This window comes from Pinus tabuliformis, chromosome 7 (assembly GCF_031772625.1).
Source record: "Pinus tabuliformis cultivar Carrire ecotype Pingquan chromosome 7, CPIR1, whole genome shotgun sequence".
NCBI lineage: Eukaryota > Viridiplantae > Streptophyta > Pinopsida > Pinales > Pinaceae > Pinus > Pinus tabuliformis.
Genome location: NC_142293.1, coordinates 1392732933 through 1392746406, shown reverse-complemented (window position 1 = coordinate 1392746406; position 13474 = coordinate 1392732933). Strand labels below are relative to the sequence as shown.

The 13474-nt window shown below is 37.3% G+C and overlaps 1 protein-coding gene across 1 annotated transcript; it reads right to left on the bottom strand.

The window, feature by feature from the left end:
- Positions 1 to 734: 734 nt before the first annotated feature.
- Positions 735 to 8908, bottom strand: LOC149252861 (protein JINGUBANG-like). Its single transcript, XM_089454293.1, has 3 exons — positions 8756 to 8908; positions 1075 to 1371; positions 735 to 929 (listed from the first exon to the last, which is right to left on the bottom strand). Exons 1-3 carry the CDS (start codon positions 8906 to 8908, stop codon positions 735 to 737), a joined length of 645 nt encoding a protein of 214 aa, XP_089310419.1.
- Between the last annotated feature and the right edge of the window lie 4566 nt (positions 8909 to 13474).

Below are 13474 nucleotides of genomic sequence, written 5' to 3'. Positions count from 1 at the left end.
ACAAAAAACATTGTGGTTAGTATCAGTAAGAAGCAGTGAGGATAACTGTGAATACAATCAATACTATATCACTGGTTAGCTTAGGTTGTTGTTGTTGCTTTTCTGAAGGTGATAGCCATTCATTTCTAGAACCGTCAGATGGCACATAGAGGAAGAGCTTTACCCTTCTCACCATCAACAAAGTGAAATGGGATAGAGAGGTAAGGTTAGGGTTTTACATTGGTTAGATTTCCCATGTTTGAGCCACCTGTATTGGCCAGATGCAACATTCAAACCCTTTCACCTCTGCAATTAATCAAACCAAGCAGAAGAGTCATCGCCTCTACCGAGGTGAGGACAGGTGGAGTGCATCTATGACATCTGATAGATATTCATGCATATGGACCTAAATTATATTAAATCCAAATCATTAATACGTGCCAACTCATTGTGTTACTAATGACTGCATTAAAAATTGAATAAACTGTGTGTATTCCATAGGGTAAGATTGAAAATTAACTATGGTAATTAAGGAAGGAATTTTTTTCTATTGTCAAGGTGTTACAAAAATCCTATTGCACCATCACTGAGAAACATTTCGGCATTCCCCTCACTCTCAATGGCCTTTCTCTTCCTCTCTTTAACTAGTGAGTTCTCCACTGACATAATTTCCTGGTCAATGATCTCTTGAAACTTAAATGCACCCTTTCCTTGAATTATCAAGCCCAAAAATTATGTCATTCCAATATATAATATCACACGGGTGTGGCCATTCCCGGGATAGAGACCAGGAGAATTTCCATTCCATGGCATGACTCCTTCCATCCACATTGCTCATCCATAATATGTCGCCACACCTTGATTCTCTGGTCAATGCTCCTACTGTAGATAAGAAACCCCAAAGCCACATCAACAGAGGCAGCTATGCACTTTAGCAAGCCCTTGTGCCCCTACAAGACAATGACGAACAAATTCAAGAAGCCCCTGCAGTCCCTTTTCCATACCCTGATCATTCTATCAGTAGCACCACTACAGAGTAATTCGCCCATGGTGCACATGCACAACATGATGCCGAGATGTGTGCCTCTCACCCACCTTGATCCTGGAAGCACCGAGCTCGTTATGCCAGGCAAGGATGGCCCCATTAGATCCTTCTGAGTACATAAGCCCCAAGTCTATGGACACCATGAGTGCATTGATGGATGCCGAGTGGCCTACCATCATGGCCACCAGTCTGTGTGACACTGATCCCACGGGCTTCAACCACACCTTCATAGTAGCGTTCACGGAGGTCGTGTAGAGGTACCCGCAGGCGCTAACGACCACAATATTGATGGCATCATCATGGACTCTCATGGAATCTAGGCACTTGAAGTCTGAGAGGCACCACACCTTCAAATTCCAGTCCCAAGATCACAAGTTCATGAAATAATATCGTTTCTCACACTTCTTAACCACTGCACATCCGAGTTTGCACATAGTTCTTCTAGCTCATCGCACTAGCCACACAGTCCTTCATGATTGACATACTGGACACAAATTTAAAAACTATGGCTCTACCCTTGGAGCACTTCTAGATCTTGATCCCCAAGGCCCTCGTCTGTTGGTCTTGATGTGCACTCAAATTAAAAGAATAATACAACCCTGCTAGGATTTGGCTGCAACTTCATTCACAATCAATGGCTTTTGATCTATATCTCCATATTTGCAAGAAAACTTAGTAATATCTCTATATACAAGGCCAATACAAATCATTGGCAATAGAAACATCCCTCTAAAGATAAAATGGCTTTGATACAAGTTTTTAGGAAATTTACTATAGAGAGATAAAGTAATTACTGAGATTTACTCATAGGAACAACCAACAACACCCATAAACAAATAAACGAAAATATTTATCTGGGAAAACCATAGCCAAAATGGCCAAGTGAGCCTTCACCGCTCAACTCCGAGGCCTACATTACAATGAATTTCTCTCAGCCTTTTATAGGCTCCATTACAACAATATCATGTGTAGTAATTCCATGGGTACACTATACCATGTGCCTAAAAGCCACTACAAATTACCCTGGTGAACTTTGACTCTATCCCGAGTCAATTTTACCTAACAAAAATGTTAGGCTAACACCTTGAGTTTCTTTAAAAACTTTTACTTATAGGATGTGAGGCTAGGAAAAGATAATTTTGAGATCAAATTATTTAGTCTTGAGCACGGTGTGATGCTTTATGTTGAAGAAAAATTTGTTATTGTATCTTGCATGATGTTCCATACAGGTTTTGGTTATTTATGTTAATGTGAGAGTTGAAGGTCAAGCATTTGGGTACACAAATTATACAATGGATAATTATATGTGGATTGTAGTACTAGAGTTATCTCTCCATGAACTTGTGTGATGAAACATGGCTAGGGTTTGTATAACCCAAGGGAAAAAATAATTCTAGTGTGAGGAGGATGTGTGATAAAAGTTTTTTGAATGAAAGGAAGGACCTCTTAATGTTGATTCTAGCTTAATGTTGATACAATGTTGGCCAGGGTTTTCATGATTTCACATTGCTAGAGTTTTAAGAGATAGATATTGTACCGATTATTTTCACATGTATTTCATTTTTGCTATATATGTATAAAGTATCTTGCTATTCAAAATTGTGTGGTTGCAAATTTTATTTTTCATGTTGCATTGTATTCATAATTAATTAATTGAAATTATTTATCATTCATGTTTATTTGATATAATATAGGGTTTATATTTTTAAATTATATAATATAGAAATTTGGATATAAAAAGAAAATTTGTTTTACATAAATTATTGTAATAAAGTGATTTTCATATTTGGTATACGCTTGGAGAAGTGTGCCCTATTTTATAAAACTGGTTGAAATTTGTTTGGGAACATCAATAAGATGTGTCGCTAGGAATATATTTGGTTGACATGTCTTTAGAAACTAAAACCAAACACCATCAAGAACATAACTTGTCATATTTTTCAATTCATAGATGCAAATTGAACCTAGAAATCTAACATTTCAACATCAAATAAAAAAATACATCAATTCATAGAAGATATGCCATGAAGCACATGAACACACTTACAACCACTGAAAATTATGTCAAATGTACATTTTTAATGAAATGGCTCAATTTTCCCAATATACGAAACAAGTTTGAGGCATAAACATGGAAATATGACTTATGATAACCTATATAGAGGAGGAATCTAACATATAATTCACTTCTCATAACACTATCATATGAAATATGTTGTCAATAATACAAAATGGGCCTTATTTGTCACTCATTGACCACGACCACCGTCACCACCAACCTTTCAATTCTTGAAGTCAATCTTTCTTCTCTTACAAGAATAAGGAGCTCAACTTTTCTTCTATTATGGTTCACTTCATCTCTCTAGGGACTTTACAAAGAAATTCCATTCTCATTATATATTTTTCCACTATAAATTTCACACTAACAAACTAATACTTCATAATTCAAGCCAAGAAAACTCTCAAAAAAAGTTATAATCAGTCAAGAGGGTGTGATCCCACTCTACATCTCAAACCTCTTAGCAATACCACCTTGCAATAGTGATAAGATGAGAGAATATAATTTAAATGAAAATAGAAAATAATCTATTAAATTAGCCATAAATAAACAAATATTCAATTAGTCATCTCACTATGAATATCTCTACAGGTGATGGAAATTCGCTTGCAAGTTGAGCACTAGGCTATACAACCTATTGAGAAGTTGCCAAATAGTCTATGGATGCAATCTATGTGGGAGGGTGGGATGATGAATGTGGTGGAGGAAGGTTATGGTCAATAGATATGACTTGTACTAGTGAAGGAAGCCCCCCAATTGAGGTAAACTAGATCCCAAATATCAAGGAAATGTGATACTGGTGGACAATGGGTGGTTGAACATCATATTGTGATGAATTATAGTGAGGGGATAAAGTGGAGAACTATGAAAATGGAGGAAACCACATAAGTTTATAATATTTCAATTACTAAACCAAAATAAGATAATGAAACAAACACTTAAACATAATCTAATTTTAGACATGATTGACAAGGGGAATATATGTCCTATGTAAGTGTGTTTGGATTCTCCTTGTGTATTATCACAATTTGTAAAGACATTAAAAGAACACTACCATTATACTAAAAACTAAAAAAATTTATATCATGGACTAAATGTATATTAAAATTTACAAGGAAGGATAATTACAATTCACCATATTTGGATATGTAATTTACCCAATGAACAAGAGACATCAAGCATGGGTTGTTGGAACTAGCATTGATTCATCCATGGGCCTAGCGAGGGTGTTATCAATACATCGAAACTACAAACAACATATGATTCGATAAATAATAAAAGCACACAATTAAGTGTATATATATATATATATATATATATATATATATATATATATATATATATATATATATATATATATATATATATAGCGAGAGAGAGAGAGAGAGAGAGAGAGAGAGAGAGAGAGAGAGGAAGGAATGTAAAGATGATCATCATTAATAAACTCCTCCATAATGGTTTTTTTTCTTATTTCCATACATCAGGCCATAATATATATTATTACAACTTGTATCCTACAAGACTGAAATTATCCTTCATGTGACCTTTTTTGGTAAAGTTGTACCTCTCAGTGAGATGATCCTACTCCGATTGCAACATTAGCTGATGATGGCTGCTTCGAAGAGATGTCACTTAGCCACCATGATGCAATAGTGAGTGAGTCAATGAAGCTAGCATCATCTAGGTCTCAAAAATTCTATTCATAAAATGAATATGTCGGGTAGGGGAGTGAGACCTCCATCTAGTTGGAAAAGGTCCTAGTGTTAGATTTCCCCTAACATTTTTTCTATATTGATAGAATCATGACCCACCCCATAAAATTTCTCATCTCAAAGTATCTGACATCTTGTCATACCTGGAACTCCACACATAAATTCCTTAAGTAAAGAAGTTTCTCCCTATTATTATAGGAAGATTTATGGAATATCATGAACCACCTATCCATCCAATTGTTTAGAAATGGTTTGTAGCTCCACTAGTCAATACAATTTTTTGTTTATTACTAGTTTTAGACCATTATCTCTTGGGCCAATAAACAAAGATAGAAAAAATGATTAGTAATATTTAGATGTTTGATTTGGCCTTAATTTATACCTATTTTATAGTGTTCATACATTCAAACCCTATAATAAAAATTATTCATTAACTAGTTTTTCATATTAGAGATGGATGAATACAATCAAGTTTCACGAAATTTCAATAGAAACTCATAATGACTCTCTAGTGTTTTGTAGATCTTTTATCAATGATCTCAATGAAGATAAAGATGCATTAATTTCGTGTTTTAGATTTCTCAATTGTTGGCTTGGGTTTGGTTATTCTAATTTTTTGTTTGGCTATAGTGGGTTTGGGTTTTGATTAGGTTCCATATTATCCAATTTGATTGTTTTCACAATATTAAAAAAAAAAAAAAAAACAACTAATTTGACTCCAAATGCTAACCATGGTGGTAATTTGGAATTTTAGTTTGTTTAGGAAGTAAGAAGCTTTCTCAATGACTCCATAAACACATCACACAGTCCCATTTTGCTTAAAAGAAAGCGGGGTTTGGGTTATAAATAATGTTCCTTATTATGAATGTGCACCCATTCCTATAGTGCATGAACATGTATAGAGTGCATGTGAGTTCAAAGCAGATGTTTATTCCTAGCCATGTCTAGTTAGCAACCTAGTTGGCATCTTGTTGGAGACTTGTTGATTCTACAGGAATGTGGGTAAATTCACACATGAGTTCTTTATGACCCCATTAACATATTTTGGTTGAACATCTTCATATACTATCCCATAACATACATGATTGTAGAAACTCAAAGGAATCAAAATTAAAAACCATACTTTTGATCACCCTTTATGAGTAGATCTCATATATTTTTCTAATTCATGTCACATATCCTCCTATGCTAAAGCATAAATACATCCACTACTTTACATTCTCACTTATGATCTTGAATTTTAGCTATTGTTGTAACATTACTATAAACCTCCACATCAGTAGTAACATATCATGAATAAAGAATACTTGTATTAATTCCATTAACCAATATGAATTCATTTGTCCCAAACTTATACATATTCTTTATAAATATTACATAAATCTTTACCTAAGTGAATAAAAGAAGGACAATCAAAGAATAATGTTTAGCCCAAACACATGTTTAGCTACTTAATTCTTATATATATATATATTAATTATTGGATACAGTCATATATTATTTCATATAAATTCTACCATCTCCCATGAATCCTCCCTCTTATAAATCTGTATAGGAATCAATCCACTACCTATGATGAGTCCTACGATATTATGCACGGAGTCTATAATACATGCTGCTTCATTACCTTCATTATAGCCTTGACGATAGACCTTCATTATAGCTTTGACGAGTTGGTATAATAGACTTCCATTTTTATTAGTTTTCTTGGGTAATAGATAAATTAAATTCTAAAATACTATATTATTTTTTATTTTCAAGCACAAATTTTATCTATCTATTATTTTTTTCTGTTTTTTTTTGCATTTCCATCGCATAAGTTCAGATTTATCCTTATGATTAGCGAAGTATGACCAAACATGTATACAAAATAAAATGTATGTTTGGGATGCCAGATTTTGGATCTTTATAATTGATTGAATTGACTGTCATGAATTATCTGGAATTATCACATTTTGAAATAATCCACAGAAACAGAACAAACAATGACGACATTATGTAAGGTGATGAGAGTCCCGCAACATTCATGTAATAAACTGTGTAGAGATTGAGGTAGACTTTTCCGGCTCGCCTCAGTCGGATTTTGATCCCCTCCTTCCCACAGTCGGATTAAAGGCTTCCGCAGTCGGATTTTCATCCAAGCATTCCGTATGCGACGGTCATGATTACAGTATAACTGTGTTTGTTTTTATTTTAGTTTTATTTATACTGTGTAGATTTGTGTAGATTTTTATGTCGTTAATTCGTATGTCATGATTCAAACAATGTCCCTTTTTAGATAGAAGCTCCATCCATAATCAATCAAAAACACAAAAGCTGTTTGTTACCTATCACCAGTTTTAATGATAAGACAATTTTTCCAAGGTAACAACACAGATTAACAATATAATAAAATTATTTTCAAAATTATATACATGCATGGGAGGTCAGATGAATCGATCTGTCCAAATTCCATCCAGTGACTTCTACTAAAACCTACGGCGACCATTTAAAAGTGAAGAGGAGTATAGAGAATATTGATATGCATGTGCTGTGCAATCAATCACATGGCTGAAAATGGCCGACCTGAGAAAAGGAATATATGTCGAGATTTGATGCCCTCGTTTTAGACGAGAAACAGGTAACTTCTTATCCCTTGTGCCTTTTGAGACAGACAGATTTCCATACAAATAGTAAAATTTCCCGATCTTAATTCCAAGTCTTATGCGATAATAACACGATATAAAATTCAATTTGAAAATGAGACTGTATCAGCTTTAGACGCTGGGGAAAGAAAATAGAGGATATGAATCAATATTTTATAATTTATCATTATGTTATAAAGATAATTATAAACCATATCTTATATTTTAATATTATATAGAAATGAGTTTTTTTTTTTTTTAAAACATATAATATAATTAAAATTAAATGTTTAATTAACAAATAGATGATAACAAATATAAATTATAATTTGACAAAAAGGGCTTTAATTATGTGTAAAACAGCTTTTGTGTGGCTAAGAGTTTGTCTCTTTTGGATATAAAGAAACAAGTTAACAACACAAGACCCAGAGGCATTTGACAAGAGTAAATGTCTTCCCATTACTAACCATTGTGAGAGTCACTATAGCATCTACAGATGACTCTCTTCAGTACACATTTGACAACTGATTTATGATAAGGTTTCCCACAATTAAGAAAAATAAAATATAACTTAAAAAAATAAAAAATAAAAAGAAAATGCATTTTCATAATTTTTAGGGTGAAACAAGGTACTCTCTTGGATATAAGGAAACAAGTTAACAATCCAAAACCAGGAATCATTTGAGAAGAGTAAAAGTCTTACCCATTACTAACCATTTACTAAAAATATAACTTAAAAAAATAAAAAATAAAAAGAAAATGCATTTTATAATTTTTAGGGTGAAACAAGGTACTCTCTTGGAAATAAGGAAACAAGTTAACAACCCGATACTAGGAGGCATTTGACAAAAGTAAAAGTCTTCCCCTTTTTTTTTCCATAGAAAAAAGACCAACCTCTTATATTAATAAAAGGGATTACATATGAAATGTACTCAAAACGTTGAGACTGTAACCACCAACAAGCGGGGAAAGTCTCAGCCAACTGCCAAGCCAGCTCACTGATAAACTAAGCAAGCCACCGCATGAAGGAATCCTCCTCCAGAAAACCATGCTTCTCAGGAGACATAATCACTCAGGAAACAACCACATTGCGATCATAAGAAAGACCACAGGAATCCACAGTAAACACTTGAGGGATTCACGCACTAAAGAGAAAAAGAAGGCAAATAGCTTCCCGGGCTTCCACAATTGGGGAAAATAGCCCAAGAAACTGGCAGGGAAAATACAGAAAGAAGAAAAACAAGGAAAAGAGCAGGTCCAAACAGATTATTTACAAGGACCGAAGAACTGAGAAGATGAATTAAACAAAAATGGGCGGTTCAACTAATCAAACCACCCCATTGTCATCCTCAGAGACAGACCACGACCTCATCTCAACCTCAACTCCTACTTTGGAAAGACGGTCCGCGTCGAAGTTCCTTTCCCAGAAGATGTGACAAAGAGAGATCTCCATGAAACGCCTCCTGAGGCGAGAAACTTCTCTAAACATAGTAAGATTGCTGCAGCGCTGAGCCCCATTAAACTACTTCGCAACATTCATGGAATCCCCGAAAATCTGAGCTTCTCTCACATTTCTAAGAATAAGCCAGCTAAGAAGGAGATGTAAGGCTTTCAATTCGGCAAAATTATTGGAGCCTTGTCCCAGACCTATTGAAGCTTTAACAACCTTCTCCTTTGAAAAGTGGATGATCAAGCCTGCCCCGCAACGCCCATTAATATCTGAGGCCCCATCAAAATAAGCCCACGGCATAGAGTATCTAATGAGTTCAGGACAAACAGCTCTGGAAGTAGAAAGAGCTTGAGGAATAGGAATGCTTTCATAAATGGCAGCTCCCTCTGCGGCAAGTCTTCCAATAGGGAAGACAGAATCCTTGAAAATAACTTGATTTCTAGCTAGCCAAGTCCCCTAGGTGATGAGTAACGGAATGGTTCTTTCTCTTTCGTTTGAGGAATCGTTCCACCATCTCTGCCAGGCATCTAAGAGCCCCTGCCCTTCCCATCTGTAAGGGACATTTAGCATGCTTAGCATTTCAGCCCAAAGGCTGGAATTAAAAGGGCAAAGGAGAAACAGATGCTGAACTATTTCGGCACTGTCTTTACACAGGGGGCATCTGCCAGGACCAATCCTACCTCTTCTTTGAAGGAAATCCCACGTAGGAACTTTCTGGAATAGGACACACCAGAAGAACAATTTTGATTTAGCTGGTCCTTTTAACTTCCATAACGATTTAGCCCACCAATCCGGATTCTCCCAACCATTTTGAGACATCATCCATTTGTAACCCGCCTTTGGAGAATAAAAGCCATTCTGAGCGAAAACCCATTTTAGCTCATCCGGGGAGTCAGAAAGCCTGACTGAGGAGTTGAGGAGGTCCCTTGTATACCTGTCCCATTCCTCCAATCTATCACCGATCAAATTTAAGTCTCTTCCCTGAAGCCACCCTTGATTGCAAATGGTAGAAGCTCGAGGATCAGCTACCTGATTAAGAGTGTATAGACCCCTATCTTTTAAAGCCGCGACCAATCCCTGAGATAGAGTAAATCCCTCTGAACAGCCTATCCAGGGATCTCGTCCCAAACGGATCTGTGTTCCATCTCCCACACTTCAGGCCAAACCCTTCTCTATGATGTTAACAGATGCAACCACTGCTTTCCATACCACCGAGGAGTTATTGGAAGACTTTTGTGGCAGTCTGATCCATTCTAGCATTGTTAAAGGATCTATGTATTTCCTTTTAGTCACAGCAGTCCACAGATTTTCCGTAGTAATGATCCTCCAAGCTAACTTCGCTGCAAGAGATTGAGAAAAACAAATGAGGTTTTTTATACCCCAGCCTCCCCACTCTTTAGGGCGAGCTATTTTGTCCCAAGCGATCCACGATGTTACTCTCTCAGACTTGGACCCCGCCCACAGAAAACTGCTGCATAATTTCTCAATTGAGTTTAGAATTCCTTTGGGCACCCAGGTCAGGCTAGCCCAGTAGACTGGGATTGCCATCAGAACTGATTTAATTAAAACAAGCCTGCCAGCCCGAGAGAGCCACTTGTGGCTCCAATGTTTCAATTTCGATTCCAATTTTGCAAGGATCCAATGCCAATCTTTTATCCTATAATTGTCGGGCTTCAGATAGAACCCCAGATATTTGAAGGAGTCCTCCAACAATTTAACTTCAAAATTCAAAACCAAATCCATTTTGCGCACCTCCTCTCTAGCCATACCTGAGCAGGTAAGTGTAGATTTTCTTTCATTTATGCATAGGCCAATAGATTTCAAAAAGAGGTCCAAGATCCTCTTGAGCGTCCTACAGTCCTCAAGGCTGCCGTTACTGAAGAGGATTATATCATACACGAAGAGGAGGTGGGTGACCCATAAATTTTGAGCAACTTCGATTCCTTTAAGAGAACCTTGTCTTTTTGCTTCTTGGATCAAATGACTGATACCGTCTGCTGCCAGCAAAAACAAGAGGGGAGAAAGCAGATAGCCTTGGCGCAGGCCACGCTTAGGGCTAAAGAAACTGGAGGCTGCACCATTAATCAGGACAACTATGGATGAAGACGAAACACAGCTCATAATCCATCTTACAAATTCGAATCTGAACCCCAGATGAGTTAAAAAAAGTCTAAGATATAGCCAGCTAATTCTGTCGTAAGCCTTCGATAAATCTATTTTCACAACGACTCCTTTTTTCTTTCCAGCTTTAAGATTGTGGAGCGTTTCTTGGGCAACTCCCACAGCTTCATGAATTTGTCTGCCATCTAAAAAGCCAAACTGCTCCGGAGAAACGTTTTTAGAAAGGAAAGGTTTTAGCCTGACAGCGATGATTTTAGCAATAATTTTGTAAACACATGTACACAAAGAAATAGGCCTGAAATCGCCAAAAGAACCTGGAAGATCAGATTTTGGAATGAGTGCTAGAAATGTAGCATTAAAAGGTTGATAGATAGAACCTCGACACCTGGAATCAACCACTACAGCCACTAACTCATCTCCAATGAATTCAAAGAAATGCTGGAAGAATTCGACCATCCAGCTATCCGGACTGGGGCTTTTGTCCCTTTGCATCGATTTAAGGACGCTTTCAACCTCCTCTTTAGAGATAGGTGCCATGAGGGAGTCATTATCTTCCTCCTCTATAAATCTTGGGAAAATCTGGGCAACCCTTATAACTTCTGCAATAGAGGCTTCGTCTGGAGCTTTAAAAAGGTTCTTGAAATAATTAACCCCCTCAGTGGCCAACTCTTCAAAAGAAAGCGCTAATTCACCATTGGCTTTCTTCATTTCCCATATTGTATTTGAGTTTTTTCTCCCTTTGGCATAATTCTGAAAAAACTTGGAATTTTCATCCCCTGCCTGCAACCAGACCGCTCTACTTTTAAGACGCCAGCTTTGCTCCCTGAGCTGAAGAATTCTCCTTCTTTCCATCTCCAACTCATGAATTCTCGCTCGAGACTCCCCAGTACCATAGCCAAAACTATCTGGATCTTCAAGAAGGGCGAGTTCTGAGTTAACAACTTGTATTGATTCTTCTTCCTTCAGCTTCTTTTGGAGAGCCCAAAGTTTGGAGGCGTCCTTCATCCTTAATAAATTTTCCATAAAAAGCTGACTTAGATTCTCATTTTCATTGTCAACAGCTTTCCTCCAAGTTTTATGAAAGAGACTAGTGTATGATGCATCCATAAGCCAAGAGGAGTTAAATTTAAAAGGAATACCTGGCTTGGTTAGATCTCCCTTTACTTCCAGAAAAACCGGTAAGTGATCTGAAAGACCACCATCCCCAACCCAATGCCTGAACGCCTGTAATTTCTCAGCCAGCAAATCACTTATCAAAAATCGATCTAGTTTCTTCCCGATCCATTCATCTCCTATTCTGCGGTTCCTCCAAGTGGGTCGCAACTTTGAATGGGCAACATCCACAAGGGGCGACGAGGCCAATTTCTGTTGGAAGAATGCAGAAAGGGGATCAGCTCTGGTGTTGACCCCCCAAGATTTAGTCAGGCCCAGAGAAAAATTGAAGTCTCCGCCCATAATAAGATTTGGATGCACCAAAAAAGACAGCGAAAAAAGAGTTCCAGAACTTCTCCCGCTTCGAGATAGGACCATAGATATTAAGGAAAAGAAAGGGGATGCAGAGTTCGTTGGAGAAAATTTCCACAACCAGGACATTTTCTGATCCCTAGGAGGAGATTTCACGCACCACCTTCACATTAAACCCCAGAACCACTCCTCCCGAGTGTCCATTCGCATCCATTGCATGAAAACTCCAGCCCGACAGAAGCTTATAAAGACAGCCTGTAATTTCTTCTCCTTTCCCAAGAGTTTCTTGAAGAAAAAGAATATCAGGTTTGTTGGACCTCACCAAATCCTTCAGAGCTAGTTTTTTGGGGAGACTAGCTAGACCCCTGCAGTTGTAGGATAAAATGATCATCTAAAATTCTCAGGGGGTGATTTCTTTGCTCTAAGCACCCCTGGCAGGGACATCTATTTCCCTCCAGCAATATCAATGATAGCCTTCAACTTTGCCTTCGACAAATCTGATTTCCTCCCTCTTAACTTCCTCGGACCTATAGACACCTCATCCATCTCCAAACCGCCTACAACCAGTCCTTTCCCTTTCGTGGTGGCTAAAGGTCTTCGGTTGTAGTGAGGTTCAAGGCCTCCATATCCAAGAGGAAGAGTAGAGACGTGAGCAGGAGAAGATGGAACCATCATTATAACACTATCTGATGGGGCTAGTCCCATCTTCAGGTCTGGCATATCATTTGATAGTTGATTGACCCGACCCACCTCACCGCTACATGAAACATGCAGAGTGCTTGAAGAGCGAAGGGGAGAGGATTAAGGAGGGAGGGGACAAGCCTGAATCAATCCATCCATTACAGTGACTGCTAACCATTTACTAACCATTATGGAGTCATTCTAGGTGGTGTGGTTTTCCATTAATAATAATGATGAGTGAGCGTGCATTATGAGACAATATCTAAAGATGACTCCTTTCACTACACATTTGACAACTAAATTATGATAAGGTTTCCCATTATTAGGAAAAATAAAATA

Excerpts from the sequence above, each read along its gene's own strand:
- LOC149252861 (XM_089454293.1), bottom strand. The coding sequence starts at position 8,908 with ATGTTTAGAGAAGTTTCTCGCCTCAGGAGGCGTTTCATGGAGATCTCT. Across the intron at positions 1,372-8,755 it reads TCTCTGAGGATGACAATGGG|GTGTGGTGCCTCTCAGACTT; the intron begins GTGGTTTGATTA and ends TGGAATTTGAAG. Across the intron at positions 930-1,074 it reads TCGGTGCTTCCAGGATCAAG|GGGCACAAGGGCTTGCTAAA; the intron begins GTGGGTGAGAGG and ends ATTGTCTTGTAG.